Consider the following 15,270-nt stretch of genomic DNA (forward strand, 5'->3'; position numbering starts at 1 on the left):
AAAGGAATTAAGGGCAAAAACTCAAACGGACATTTGCACACCAATGTTTATAGCAGCGTTATTTACAATTGCAAAGAGATGGAAACAGCCAAAACGTCCATCAACAGACGAGTGGCTAAACAAACTGTGGTATATACATACGATGGAATATTATGCAGCTTTAAGGCAGGATAAACTTATGAAGCATGTAATAACATGGATGGACCTAGAGAATATTATGCTGAGTCAGTCTAGCCAAAAACTAAAGGACAAATACTGTATTGTCCCAATGATGTGAATCGACACTCGAGAATAAACTTGGAATATGTCATTGGTAACAGAGTTCAGCAGGAGTTAGAAACAGGGTAAGATAATGGGTAATTGGAGCTGATGGGATACAGACTGTGCAATAGGACTAGATACAAAAACTCAAAAATGGACAGCACAATAATACCTAATTGTAAAGTAATCATGTTAAAACACTGAATAAAGCTGCATCCGAGCTATAGGTTTTTGTTTTGTTTTGTTTTGTTCTTACTATTATTACTTTTATTTTCTCTATATTAACATTCTATATCTTTTTCAATTATATTGCTAGTTCTTCTAAACCGATGCAAATGTACTAAGAAACGATGATCATGCATCTATGTGATGATGTTAAGAATTACTGATTGCATATGTAGAATGGTATGAATTCTAAAAAAAAAAAATGGACAGCACAATACTACCTAATTGTAATGTAATTATGTTAAAACACTGAATGAAGCTGCATCTGAGCTATAGTTTTTTTTAATATATTTTTGTATTTTTTATTTTTATTTTTATTTTTTCTCTATATTATCATTTTATTTCTATTTCTGTTGTCATGCTATTTTTCTAAATCGATGCATATGTACTAAGAAATGATGATCATACATCTATGTGATGATATTAAGAATTACTGATTGCATATGTAGAATGGAATGATTTCTAAATGTGTTAGTTTATTTTTTTTAATTAATAAAAAAAATTTAAAAAAAATGAAGGGGAAATTAAAACACTTGCAGGCAAAAATTCACTGAGAGAATTTGTGACCAAGAGACCTGCTCTGCAAGAAATACTAAAGGGAGCACTAGAGGCAGATATGAAAAGACAGCAGAGAGAGGTGTGGAGAAGAGTATAGAAAGGAAGACTATCAGTAAAGGTAAAAAGGAGAAAAATTAGATATGATATATAAAATCCAAATGGCAAAATAGTAGAAGAAAGTACTGCCCGTACAGTAATAAGACTAAATGTTAATGGATTAAACTCCCCAATCAAAAGACATAGACTGGGAGAATGGATTAAAAAACAGGACCCATCTATATGCTGTCTACAGGATGTGCATCTTAGACCCAAAGATAAGCATAGATTAAAAGTGAAAGATTGAGAAAAGATATTCCATGCAGATAACAATCAGAAAAGAGCAAGAGTAGCTATACTAATATCCAACAATTTAGACTTCAAATGTAAAACAGTCAAAAGAGACAAAAAGAACACTACATATTAATAAAAGGAACAATTCAACAAGAAGACATACAGTCATAAATATTTATGTACCAAGTCAGAATGCTCCAAAATACATGAGGCAAACACTGAAAAGAGAATACCATAATAGTTGGAGACTTCAATTCCCCACTCTCATCAGTGGACAGAACATCTAGACAGAGAGTCAATAAAGAAACAGAGAATTTGAATAATACAATAAATGAGCTAGACTTAACAGACATATATAGAACATCACACCCCAAAACAGCAGGAAACACCTTTTTCTCAAGTGCTCATGGATCATTCTCAAGGATAGACCATATGCTGGGTCACAAAGCAAGTCTCAATAAATTTAAAAAGATTGAAATCATACAAAACACTTTCTCAGATCATAAAGGAATGAAGCAGAAATCAATACTAGGCAGAGTGCCAGAAAATTCACAAATATATGGAGGCTTAAACAATCAGTGGGTCAAAGAAGAAATTAAAAGAGAAATCAGTAAATATCTCAAGACAAATGAAAATGAAAACACAACAAATAAAAATTTATGAGATGCAGGAAAGGCAGTGATAATAAGGAAATTTATTGCCTTAAATGCCTATATCAAAAAAGAAGAAAGAGCAAAAATCAAGGAATTAACTGTCCACTTGGAAGAACTCAAGAAAGAACAGCAAATTAACCCCAAAGCAAGTAAAAGGCAAGAAATAATGATTAGAGCAGAAATAAATGAAATTGAGAACATGAAAACAATCGAGAAAATAAAAAAACCAGAAGTTGGTTCTATGAGAAAATCCATAAAACAGTCAGCCTTAGTGAGGTTTACAAAAAGAAGAAGAGAGAGGATGCAAATAAATAAAATCAGAAATGAAAGAGGAGACAAAACCACCGATCCCACAGAAATAAAGGAAGTAATGAGAGGATACTATGAAAAACTTTATGTTAATAAATTCAAAAATGTAGATGAAATGGATAACATCCTAGAAAGGCATGAACAACTAACATTGACCTGAGAAGAAATAGACAACCTCAACATACCAATCACAAGTAAAGAAATTGAATCAGTCATTAAGAAGCTCCCCAAAAAGAAAAGTCCAGGACCAGAAGGCTCTACATGTGAATTCTACCAAACATTCCAGAAAGAATTAGTACCAATCCTGCTCAAACTCTTCAAAAAAACTGAAGAAGAGGGAAAGCTACCTAACTCATTCTACAAAGCCAACATCACCTTCATACCAAAGCCAGAAAGATATCAAGAAAAGAAAACTACAGACCAATCTCTCTAATGAATATAGATTCAAAAATCCTTGACAAAATTCTTGCAAATCGAATCCAGCTGAACATTAAAAAAATTATACACCATGACTAAGTAGAATTAATCCCAGGTATGCAAGGATGGTTCAACACAAGAAAATCAATTAATGTAATACAGCATATCAACAAATCAAAGCAGAAAAACCACATGATCATCTCAATTGATGCAGAAAAGACATTTGACAAAATTCAACATCCTTTCTTGTCAAAAACACTTCAAAGGATAGGAATAGAAGGGAACTTCCTCAACATAATAAAGGGAATATATGAAAAACCCACAGCTAACATCATCCTCAATGGGAAAAAACTGAAAACTTTCCTCCTAAGATCAGGAGCACAAGGATGTTCACTGTCACCATTGTTATTCAACATTGTGTTGGAAGTTCTAGCCAGAGGAATTAGACAAGGAAAAGAAATACAAGGCATCAAAATGGAAAGGAAGAAGTAAAACTCTCATTGTTTGCAGATGATATAATACTATAGGTTGAAAACCCTGAAAAATCCACAGCAAAACTACTAGAGCTAATAAATGAGTACAGCAAAGGGGCAGGTTACAAGATCAACACTCAAAAATCTGTAGTGTTTCTATACACTAGGAATGAACAATCTGAGGGTGAAATCAAGAAAAAAATTCCATTTACAAATGCAACCAAAAGAATAAATTATTTAGGAATAAACTTAACTAAAGATTCAAAAGACCAATACAAAGAAAACTAGAAGAAATTGTTAAAAGAAATCACAGAAGACCTAAATAGATGGAAGGGCATACCATGTTCATGGATTGGAGGACTAAATATAATTAAAATGTCAATTCTACCTGAATTGATTTACAGATTCAATGCAATACCAATTAAAATCCCAAAAACGTACTTTTCAGAAATAGAAAAACCAATAACCAAATTTATCTGGAGGGGCAGGGTGCCCTGAATAGCTAAAAGTATTCTGAGAAAGAAAAATGAAGTTGGAGGCCTCATGTTACCTGACTTTAAGGTGTATTATGAAGCTACAGTGGTCAAAACAGCATGGTACTGGCATAAAGATCGATGTACTGACCAATGAAATCAAATAGAGTGTTCGGATATAAACCCTTTCATCTATGGAAAATTGATTTTTGATAAGGCAGTCAAGCCAACTCACCTGGGACAGAACAGTCTCATCAATAAATGGTGCCGAGAGAACTCGATATCCACATGCAAAAGGATGAAAGAGGATCCATATCTCACATCCTATACAAAAATTATGTCAAAATGGATCAAAGACCTAAACATTAGATCTAAGACCACAAAACTTTTAGAAGTAAATGCAGGGACATATCTTATCAATCTTATAATAGGCGGTGGTTTCCTAGACCTTATACCCAAAGCACGAGCACTGAAGAAAGGAAGGGAGGGAGGGAGGGAGGGAGGGAGAGAGAGAGAGAGAGAGAGAGAGAGAGAGAGAGAGAGAGAGAGAGAGAGAAAGAAAGAAAGAAAGAAAGAAATGGGAACTCCTCAAAATTAAACACATTTTTGCATCAAAGATCTTCATCAAGAAAGTAAAAAGACAGCCTACACAATGGGAGACAATATTTGGAAATGACATAGATAAAGTTCTAGTATCCAGAATATATAAAGGGATTGTTCAACTCAACAACAAAAAGACAGACAGCTCAATTACAAAATGGGCAAAAGACATGAACAGACACTCTCAGAAGAGGAAATACAAATGGCGAAAAGCCATATGAAAAGATGCTCAACTTCCCTGGCAATTAGGGAAATGCAAGTCAAAACCACAATGAGATATCATCTCACACCCACCAGAATGGCCATTATCAATCAAACAGAAAATGACAAGTGCTGGAGAGGATGTGGAGAAAGAGGCACACTTATCCACCTTTGGTGGGAATGTCAAACAGTACAACCACTGTGGAAGACAGAGTGGCAGTTCCTCAGGAAGCTAAGTATAGCATTGCCATATGATCCAGCAATACCATTGCTAGGTATCTATGCAGAGGACATGAGGGCAAGAACACAAACAGACATTTGCACACCAATGTTTATAGCAGCATTATTTACAATTACCAAGAGATGGAAACAGCCAAAATGTCCATCAACAGAGGAGTGGCTAAGCAAGCTGTGGTATATACATATGATGGAATATTATGCAGCTGTAAGACAGAATAAAGTCATGAAGCATGTAACAACATTATGGACCTTGAGGACATTATGCTGAGTAAGATGAGCCAGAAAGAAAAGGACAAATACTGTATGGTCTCACTGATATGAACTGACATTAGTGAATGAACCTGGAGAATTTCAGTTGGTAACAGAGACCATCAGGGGATAGAAATACGGTAGATCTTGGGTAATTGGAGCTGAAGGGATACAGATTGTGCAACAGGACTGACTGTAAAAATTCAGAAATGGATAGCACAATACTTACTACCTGTAATACAATAATAATAGAACACTGAATGAAGCTGAATGTGAGAATGATAGAGGGAGGAAGCCTGGGAGCACAAATGAAATCAGAAGGAAAGATGGACAATCAAGACTGAGATGGTATAATCTAGGAATGCCTAGAGTGTACAATGATAGTGATGAAATGTGCAAATTTAAAATTTTTTCTGCATGAGGAAGAACAAAGGAATGTCAAGAACAAAGGAACAAAGCATGTTGAAAATAGATGGTAATTAATATTTTAAAACTTTAACCTATGTGTGAGACAAGCAAAAAATGTTTATTTGGTACAAAATTTATATTTTGACTGGTGCATTTCCTAATATAACTTATGTGGACAGCTTAATCGAGCATCATAGTACTTGGAACTTTGCGTAGGGCATGAGATTTTGTAGGTTTGTCCAGAGTGATGCCAAAATAAATCCCAGAGCAATTTGAACAGTGAATAGGGAAGAATTTGCAGAGTCCCCTAGGGGAAATGGTGAGAAAGGGGGAAAATCCAACTTCCCAAGTGGAGAATTCTTGATATTCTCACAGGTAGTGGGGACAGCCGAAGCAATAGGCCGAGCCTCCAATCTTGGGGTTTGTTCATATGATATTTGTTCTTTAATACTGCAAAGGAAAGTCTAAGCATACTTAAAATTAGGCCTAAGAGTCACCCCCAGGAGAACCTCTTCTGTTGCTCAGGTGTGGCCTCCCTCTCATGGCCAACACAGCAAGCAAACTACTGCCCTCCCCCTCTCTGCATGGGACATGACTCCCAGGTGTGTGGACCTTCCTGGCAACATGGGACAGAAATCCCTGAATGAGCTGGAACTCAACATCAAGGGATTGAGAAAATCTTCTCTTCCAAAAGTGGGAAGAGCGAAATGAGACAAAATAAAGTGTCAGTGTCTGAGAGATTCCAAAGAGAGTCAAGAGGTTATCCTGGAGGTTATTTTTACCCAATAAATAGATATCACCTTGTTAGTCAAGTTGTAATGGAGAGGCTGGAGGGAACTGCCTGAAAATGTGGAGCTGTGCTCCAGTGGCCATGTTTCTTGAAGATAATTGTATGATGATATGGCTGTCACAGTGTGACTGTGTAGTTGTGAAAGCCTTGTGTCTGATCCTCCTTTTGTCTACTTTATCGATGGACAAGTAAAACACATAGGTTAAAAATAAATAAATAATAGGGAGAACAGATGTTAAAATACATTTAGTACATTGAAATGCTGGTGATTAGTGAAGGGGTGGTATATGGGGTATAGTATGTACGAATTTTTCTCTATCTTCTTTTTATTGCTTTTTTAGAACTGATGCAGATGTTCTAGGAAATGATCATGATGACGAATATGCAACTATGTGATGATTGTGTGAGTTATTGATTATATAACAAGAATGGAATGATCATATGATAAGAATGTTTGCATCTGTATGTGGTTATGTATCACAAATAAAAAATAAATGAATTAAAAATAAAAGAAAGGGAGGGGTAAGGATATGGTATGTATGAATTTTTTGTTGTCTTTTTAGTTCTTTTTCTGAATTGATGCAAATATTCTAAGAAATGATCATGATGATGAATATGCAACTATGTGATGATATTGTGAATTACTGATTACGTACATAGAATGGAATGATCATGTTAAGAATGTTTGTGTTTCTTTGTTGTCATATTTAAAATAATTTTTTTAATTAATAAAAAATGTAGAAACAGACAAACAAAAAAACTTACTACAAAGCAACAGTACATAAAGACATTGTGATACTGGCACAAGGATAGGAATACTGATTAATGCAATAGAATTGAAAATCTGAAAATAAATAAATCATATTTATAGTCAACTGATTTTCCACAAGAGTCCCCAAACAATTCAATGGGGAAAGAATAATGTTTTCAATAACACTGCTAATTAGACCCCTACCTCACACCATATATAAAAATTAACTCAAAATGGATCAAAAACCTAAATTTAGGAGATAAAACTATAAAACTCCTAGAAAAAATATAGGGACAAATTTTTGTGACCTTGAGTTAGCAATGGTTTCCTAAGTATTGCACCAAATATATAAGCAGGAAAGGAAAAAAAATAGATAATTGCACTTCATCAAAATTTAAAACTTTCATTCTTCAAAGAATGTTATCAAGAAAGTGAAAAGATAACCCACAGAATAAGAGAAACTATTTGCAATTCATATATGTGAAAAGGTACTTGAATCTAGAATACATAAAGAACTTAAAAATAAAGAAAAATAGCCCAATTAAAAATGGGAAAAAGATCTAAATAGACATTTTCCTAAGGAAGACAATACAATGGTCAATAAGTACATAAAAAGATATTCACAACATTACACAACAGGGAAATGAAAATCAAAACAATAATGAGATACCACTTCACACCCACTAGGATGGCTATAGCCAAAAAGCCAGATAACAGCAAGTGTTGATGAAGATGTGCAGAATTGGAACCCTCATACACTGCTGGTGGGAATGTAAAATTGTGCAACCATGGGGAAAACAATCTGAGAGTTCCTCAAAGTGTTAAACACAGACCCAGCAATTGCACTCTTAGGTATATATCCAGGAGAAATGAAAAGATATATCCACACAAAAACTTACTTAGGAATGTTCAGAGCAGAATTATTCATAAAAGCCAAATATGTGGAAACAACGCAAATGTCCATCTATGGATGAATCAATAAACTAAATGTGGTATATTCATACAATGGTACAGTTTATGGCCATAAAAAGAAATAAAGTACTGATGCATGCAACAATTTGGATGAACTTTGAAAACATTAATGCTAAGTGAAAGAGTCAGTCATAAAAGTCCATATATTATAGGATTCCATCCCTTTATAGGAAATATCCAGAATAAGCAAATATAGAGACAGAAGTAGAATAGTGGTTGCCTAGGTTGGGAAGAGAGGGGGATGGTAGGATGCAGGAGTGGTAACTAAAAGATACAAGGTTTCTTTAAGTGGCTATGAGAATATTCTAAATTGATTGTAGTAATGGTTGCACAACAATCTGTGATTATACCAAAAAACAATGAATTATAACACTTTAATTGGGTGAATTGTATGGTGTATGAATTATATCTGAATAGAGCTGTTTAAAAAAATGATAGTAATATAAAGACATTTTCAAGCATAAAAAAACAAAACAGAAAATTCATTGCTAGCACAACTTCATAATACGAAATGCTAAAAGAAATCCTTCAGGCTGAAGCAAAATGACAACAGATAGCAACCTGTATCTACAGAAAGGAAGGAATAGTAGTGGAAATAGTTAATATGTAGGTAAACAATAAAAAATCCTATGTATTTTTCTTGTTTTCTCTTAATTTACTTAAAGATATATGACTTTAAAACAAAACACTGTGTTATTGGGTATAAAACATATATAGGCATAATATTACTGAACTAGCTACTTAAACACAGCCTATAAGGGAGAGTATGCTCCTTATTAATATATCACAAAATAAAATAAAATGTAATTACCAAAGTTAAATTAAAGTGGAAGATGCCAGTATATGTACTATTTATGATTTCCAAACTGGGAGCAAGTCCTCCTGATGTGAACACGCTGAAAATTTCTTTTGACGTAATCTCACTTTCAGTTTGGAAAAAACACTGGATTTTCTTTAGGAGAGAGGAAAAACAAGTAATGACAATTAATTTAGTGGAGAGAAGCATATTACATTAATCTAAAAGTGAGGAGAAATCATGAAAAGTAGATGCTGCCAAAGACTAATATTTTAGCAATTCCAGTTATAGCTAGGAAAAAATCTATTTTAAAAAGTATACATTCAGAACTCAGTAACCTATTATGCTAGTATTTAAATGACTTTCAATTCAATCATTATAATATCTTTTCTGTCAGAGAAATAGGAATAAAGTTACTATGTTTAATAAACATAGAATCAAAACCATGTGCTACCACATACAGAAATTCCTATTGTATTAAAATTATTTTGTATCTAAGTAAAAAAAGGAAACAGACATACAAGGCAAAATTTATTTTACTGCCTTTTAGTGGACGTTTTTCCAGTTTTGAGAAGGTATGTGAAAATAAATGGTGATCTTTATTGAAAACCAACATAAGGCATGTACTAAATGCTTTATCTATTTAGTACTCCAAGTGGCTAAGACCACTTGGGACAAGTTACCTATCTGAGTGTCAGTTACCTATCTATAATGTAGAGAAACATATTCATGCCAAAAATATTTGCGTACAATGAATCAGGCAGTGTTATAGGTGCTAAGGATACAGAAGTGAACAAAGACAGAAATTACTCTCATGGAACTTATATTCTAATGGGGGTTGGCAGAGAGACAGACTGGATGTATGTATGCATAAATATAGAATAAATTATAAGAATAAAGTGGGGAAGGGAGATAGGGAATACAGGGGTTTGGAAGAGGAATTGCAATTTTAAAGAGTTGTTAGGGAAAAAACAATAGTACTTATCTCACAAAAGAATAAATGTAAAGATTAAATGTCATAATGAAGATAAAGCACTTTGAACAATACCTGATATATATACTTAAAATATGTTAGTTATCATTACTACTAATACCACTACTCGAATGACTAAACTACCCTTTTTAAGAGGATAAATCTTAAAGTCACAGACAGTAGATAACCTGCCCCAGGGTACATGAGCATAAATGGCAGGACCAAGGTTTGAACACGACTGTGCAGGTCTGTCTTCCTCCAAAGCCCATTCTTTTTCCATAATATATATAATACATATTCAAAAAAAGTTGATCATGACTAAAAGGACTTACACTTCATAACAGCTGTAAATTTAAAATAAATGTATATTAAGAAGGAACCGGAGACTAAATCAAAGCAGATTTTGGGGTGAATATATTTAACCTCATGGGGTGTTTTCCTTTGTTTTTATTGTATTTATTCTATATTTTTAGGCATGCTGTGCATTTTTATTTACTCCTGTCTTTGTTAGCATTCACTGTGAGGCTATCTTAATAAAACTTTTCATTTTATTTTGTTGGTGTATTTTTTTTTTTTTTGCATGGGCAGGCACCAGGAAATGAACCCGGGTCTCCGGTATGGCAGGCGAAAATTCTTCCACTGAGCCACTGTCGCGCTGCCATGTTGATGCACTTTTTAAGTCTCCATAATTTAATTCGAAGGAATCAAATCATCTCTTACCCCAAATGACAATTGCCATGCGGTACTTGTTATAAAAGGAAAAGATTCTTGAGGTCATGTGAAGTAACTTTCTCTAACAAGCTACATCTGGTCAAATTTCAAAAGGACAAATCAGTTCCAAAGATAGTTATAAACTATCTTTAAAAATGAAGGAGAAGGGAGGCATTTTTTTAAAACCCAGAATGCTCAATGGCTCAATGAAATATTTCACCTGATTTTAGTGGACATGGAGTGGAAAAGATTATTATTTATATAAAATTTCTCCTCCCCATGTCTGAAAATAGTAGAAGGAATTTGAAAAGAGTATTGCTCTATTGGTTTTACACAAGGTCTTTAAAAGAATATGAAGTGTCAGTGATACATACTATTATTGAACCTTACCAAGTTATCTGAGGAAAGGTACAACTTGATTATTTCATTCTTTTGGGGGTACCCTTGGTTAGAACAAGCAAAGTGTGTCTCCAGATCACCTAAATAATACAAATATATATATACATTAGTCACCAATCGACCAAATATTTTTACAAAAATAAGAATTACAATTATATAAAAATTTCATTTTACTCTAGTTAAATTCAAATCTTCCACTTTCTTTTTCTTTTTAAAGATACAATATCAGGACACTAAAAAGAAAAGTTTACATGAAGCACTAAAATAAAATATACCACGTGCTAGACCATGATGCAAAATTGCCAGAGGTGGCCAAAAAACAGTTCTTGACTCTTAAACTCCTTACCCTCAGTGAGGGTCAGGATTTAGAGCTTGGAAAGAGAATGCATGTTTTCGTAGAGAGCTATTGCTATGAAGGTAGTTCCTCCTCTCAAATGTGTGGGTTGGGGACAGGGGAGGATTCCTTTTTCTTACCTGAGTCTTAGAAAAGAAGCTTTGATGGGACTGCTAAGAAATGTAACATGTATCCCTGCAGTGTTGGGCACAAACTCATACTCCTTCTTGGAATATCTACAGAGTGAGAGATGGTGCGGTGGCTAGCACAGGAGGTGTTTTTATGGAAAGGAGGTGGCTATGGTGGCTAACCTTCACAACCAAAGCTTGCTGAGGCAAACGTGCATTAATGCATCCTTTGGCCAGCTGCAAAGTACTTGTGAGGAAAACACTAACATAGGATTATCTAGGGTCTTGTCCCCAAAGATCGCTTCAAATGGCGTCTAGATCTCAGCAGAGAGAATGTGAACGCACAGCTGAGTTTTCAGAAGCTGAGGAGAGAATGAGGGAATGTGGAGAACGTTTGCCCTGATTAGAAGAATTACATATACAAGATCCATCTCTGAAGGACCTGTGCAAGTACCAAGGAATTTGAGAGTCAGCTTTATACCTCTGCTGAATCCAGAGTGTGAATATGCCATTCCCCCTATTTCGTTCTCCCAGCTACAAGCCTGGAGTCAGAATGGTTGAAACCCACAGTTAGCAAGATGGTAAGAAGGAATCTAAGCACAAGGTGGGGAACTAAAAGCAGATCTTAACCCTTCTTTCCTAAATGCAGACTTTCCACATGCTCAAAAAGGAAGAAGGGAAGAAGAAGCTTCAAAAATAAAACAAAACTTTGGCCTATTCTATGGGCTTGGACATTTTAATCACAATTAAATTTTGTTGTAATACATTTAATTACAATTAAAATGTGAGGCTGAGTTTTATAGTCCGAAATGACAAGAGAAATAATTGAATCACCTAATTGAAACCAAAAAAGTCACAAGAATTGTCCAAATTATTCATCCAGGAATGAGGCAGAACTAGCCCCATAGAGCAGATTTCAGTGGGAAGTAAAACTAAATTTACTTTATAATTAGAGATTATACCTACTGTTTGCATAATAACAGTTTAAATGCTATTCTTAGCATACTTTAAGTAAACAAATTGGTGTTAATATCATTTAAAATATGTCTCAAGAGGATATAATGTTAAACAGTTTTCAAAACCTTCTCATTCCATATAATCATTTTGCTCATATCTGAAATGCTATCAGACCTACTTTTTAATTATTAAATTCCAAATCACTTCTCTGCTTAAAAATCTTCACTGATACCCCTTTGTCTATGAATATATTCCTTAAATGGAAAAGAAGCTACTCAGAAGAAAACTAACTCTTTTTTTTTTTTTTCACATGGACAGGCACCCGGAATTGTACCCGCTTCCAGCATGGAAGGCGAGAACTCTGCCTGCTGAGCCATAGTGGACGGCCTGGACACTAGCTCTTTTAAATAATATCCTTTGGGCCTGACACCTACATGTCTTACTCGGGCCTACATGTCACTTTTGAATTCCTGGAATACCTTGTGCCATACATATTTTTGTCCGCTCTTTAAAGAAGAGAGAAGCAATGTTCAGGAAGATGAAGTTACTGCTCAGAGGTAATGCAACTAACAACCAGTAAAGTTAGATTGGAACTAAGGTGCTTCTGTTTCTGAGTCACCCTCTTTTAATTTCCCAATCTCTAAAAAGTTAAGCTACTCTTTCAAGCTCCCCTCACACAAGCTCCAGCAGCTCTAGAATATTCATGTGATTCTGTCTACTTCCATTCTCTGCCTCACATTTTTTTAAAAATGTAATTTTAGTGAGATATATTCACGCCCCATATAATCCATCCAAAGTGTACAATCGGTGGTTCACAGTATCATCATATGGTTGTGCATTCATCACACTAACAATTTTAAAATATTTTAAATACACAAAAAATAAAACAAAATAAAAATAAAAAAGAACACCCAGATCATCCTATTCCCCTTAGTCCCCTATTATTTATTTATTTTTGTCTTTATGTTATTACTTCTCTGCCCATACACTGAATAAAGGGAGTGTCAGTCATAAGGTTTTTACAATCACATGGACACATAATAAAAGCTATGTATTTATACAATCATCATCAAGCATCAAGTCTACTGGATTACATTTCAACAGTTTCAGATATTTCCTTCTAGCTATTCGAATATTCTAGAAATTAGAAAGGAATATCTATATAATGCAGAAGAATGACATCCAGGGTGACTTTCAACTTAATTTGAATTCTCTTAGCCACTGATACCTTATTTTGTTACATTTCATTTCCCTTTTTGGACAAGAAGGCATTCTGGATCCCACCATGCCAGGCCAGGCTCATCCCTGGGAGTCATGTCCCATGTTGCAAGGAGACTTACACCCCTGGGAGTCATATCTCATGTAGTGGGGAGGGTAGTGAGTTTATTTGCAGAGTTGGCTGAAAGAGAGGCCACATCTGAGCAAGAAAAGAGGTTCTCTAGGGGTGAATCTTAGGCATAAGTTGGCTTAGTTTCAACTTCGCTGGAACAAGTTTCATTAAGAGCAAGCCCCAAGACTGAGGACTTGACTTATTAAATTGGGAGTCCCTAATGCTTGTGAAAATATCAGGATTTCTCAAAGTGAGGAAGTTTAATATTTCCACATTTTACCCAGGAGGGACTTTGTAAATACTTTTTAATTTTCTGCCCCAAATACTCTGGGATGTATCCAGGTATTACATTAACCTGTACAGAATAATAAGATCTCATTCCCTATTCTAGATTCCATGTAATTATGCTGCTTAAATCAAACTGACCATACAGGTTAAATTAGATAGTGTACTACAGTAAATATAAACTTTTTTTTTTACCAAATAAACATCTCCTCTTTCTTTGGTCTTACACAGATGTTGAAGTTTTAAAATAGAGTCAATATCAACCTTTACCCTATATCTTGATTTACTGTAGTCCTAACCAAGTCCATTTCATTCATATCTCTAATTGAAATCTGATCTCTCTTTTTTCAACTTTCTTAACAGTTGCTATTTGGAGTAATGCTGACCTTCAGAACTGCAGAACTTTCAGGTGTCACAGATGCCCAAACTTCCAGGAAATTACCAGGTCATACACAAAGAGCTACCATCTCAGAATTTAGAAATAACAGTTAAAACTCAGAAATAGATATGACTGCTGTAAGAACTTACAATCTAGGAACCTTTACAATAAGCCTTATTGAACATTCTATACTCCTTGATATCAATTGTCCAATCTCTGAATGCTCTTTAATTCAATTCTAAGCACTTGCTATTATAGTTAGTTGATATTAGTGAGGCCTTACAATATTTGTCCTTTCGTTTCTGGCTTATTTCGCTCAGCATAATGTCTTCAAGATTCATTCACCTAGTTGCAAGCCTCAGCTTCATTCCTTCTTGCAGCCACTCAGTCTTCCAATGTGTGTATACACCATAGTTTGCTCTTCCTTTCAAACTGTTGATGTACCGTTAGGCCACTTCGATCCATTGCAAATCGTGAACAATGCTGCTATAAACACCAGTGTATAAATATCTATTCATGCCACTCCTTTTAGTTCTTCCAAGTATATACCAAATAGCAAGGTTACAGGATCATATGGCAATCCTATACTTAGCCTCCTCTGGAACAACCACACTGCCCTCTGCACCATCCTACTTCCCTACCAATAGCGAATAGGTATCTCTTTCTCTCTCCACATCTCCTTCAGCATTTGTAACATTCTGTCTATTTTTTAAACAGTTTGAGTGACACTCCATATAGTCCACCCTAAGTAAACAATCAGTGGCTTCCAGTATAATCACAGTTATGCATTCACCACCACAATCTGTATGAGAATGATTCCATTTCTTCCATAAAGAAAGAAGAGGAAAAAAAGGAAAAATAAAGATAAAAAAATAAAAAGGAGAAACAACAACCTATCTGGAGGTTGTAGATTTCTGGAAAGTTACTCTAGTGCATGGAACCCTTGTGTAATCTTATATATTGCCCTAGGTGTTCTTTAGGATTGGCAGGAGTGGTCCTGGTTGGGGCTTGGCAGGTTATGATAGGTAGCAAGGTCTAACTGAAACTTGCATAAAAGCAACCTCCAGA

At 34.8% G+C, this 15,270-nt stretch overlaps 1 protein-coding gene across 12 annotated transcripts in view; it reads right to left on the reverse strand.

Moving 5' to 3' along the window:
* Window positions 1–15,270, reverse strand: part of CATSPERB (catsper channel auxiliary subunit beta) — a 236,133-nt gene that overhangs the window by 200,501 nt on the left and 20,362 nt on the right. For 6 of the 12 annotated variants that reach the window (XM_077123362.1, XM_077123360.1, XM_077123354.1 and 3 more), the window contains exons 4-5: window positions 10,781–10,869; window positions 8,722–8,862 (exon numbers count right to left, since the gene is read on the reverse strand). The exons of 2 other annotated variants lie outside the window; for them this stretch is intronic. In XM_077123362.1, coding sequence (XP_076979477.1) covers window positions 8,722–8,862; window positions 10,781–10,869 — 230 coding nt within the window. Of the gene's footprint in view, window positions 1–8,721; window positions 8,863–10,780; window positions 10,870–14,093; window positions 14,209–14,485; window positions 14,686–15,270 lie in introns of those variants that run through there. 4 more of the 12 variants (XM_077123361.1, XM_077123365.1, XM_077123358.1 and 1 more) reach the window with 3 other exon arrangements.

This window comes from Tamandua tetradactyla, chromosome 12 (genome assembly GCF_023851605.1).
Source record: "Tamandua tetradactyla isolate mTamTet1 chromosome 12, mTamTet1.pri, whole genome shotgun sequence".
Lineage (NCBI taxonomy): Eukaryota > Metazoa > Chordata > Mammalia > Pilosa > Myrmecophagidae > Tamandua > Tamandua tetradactyla.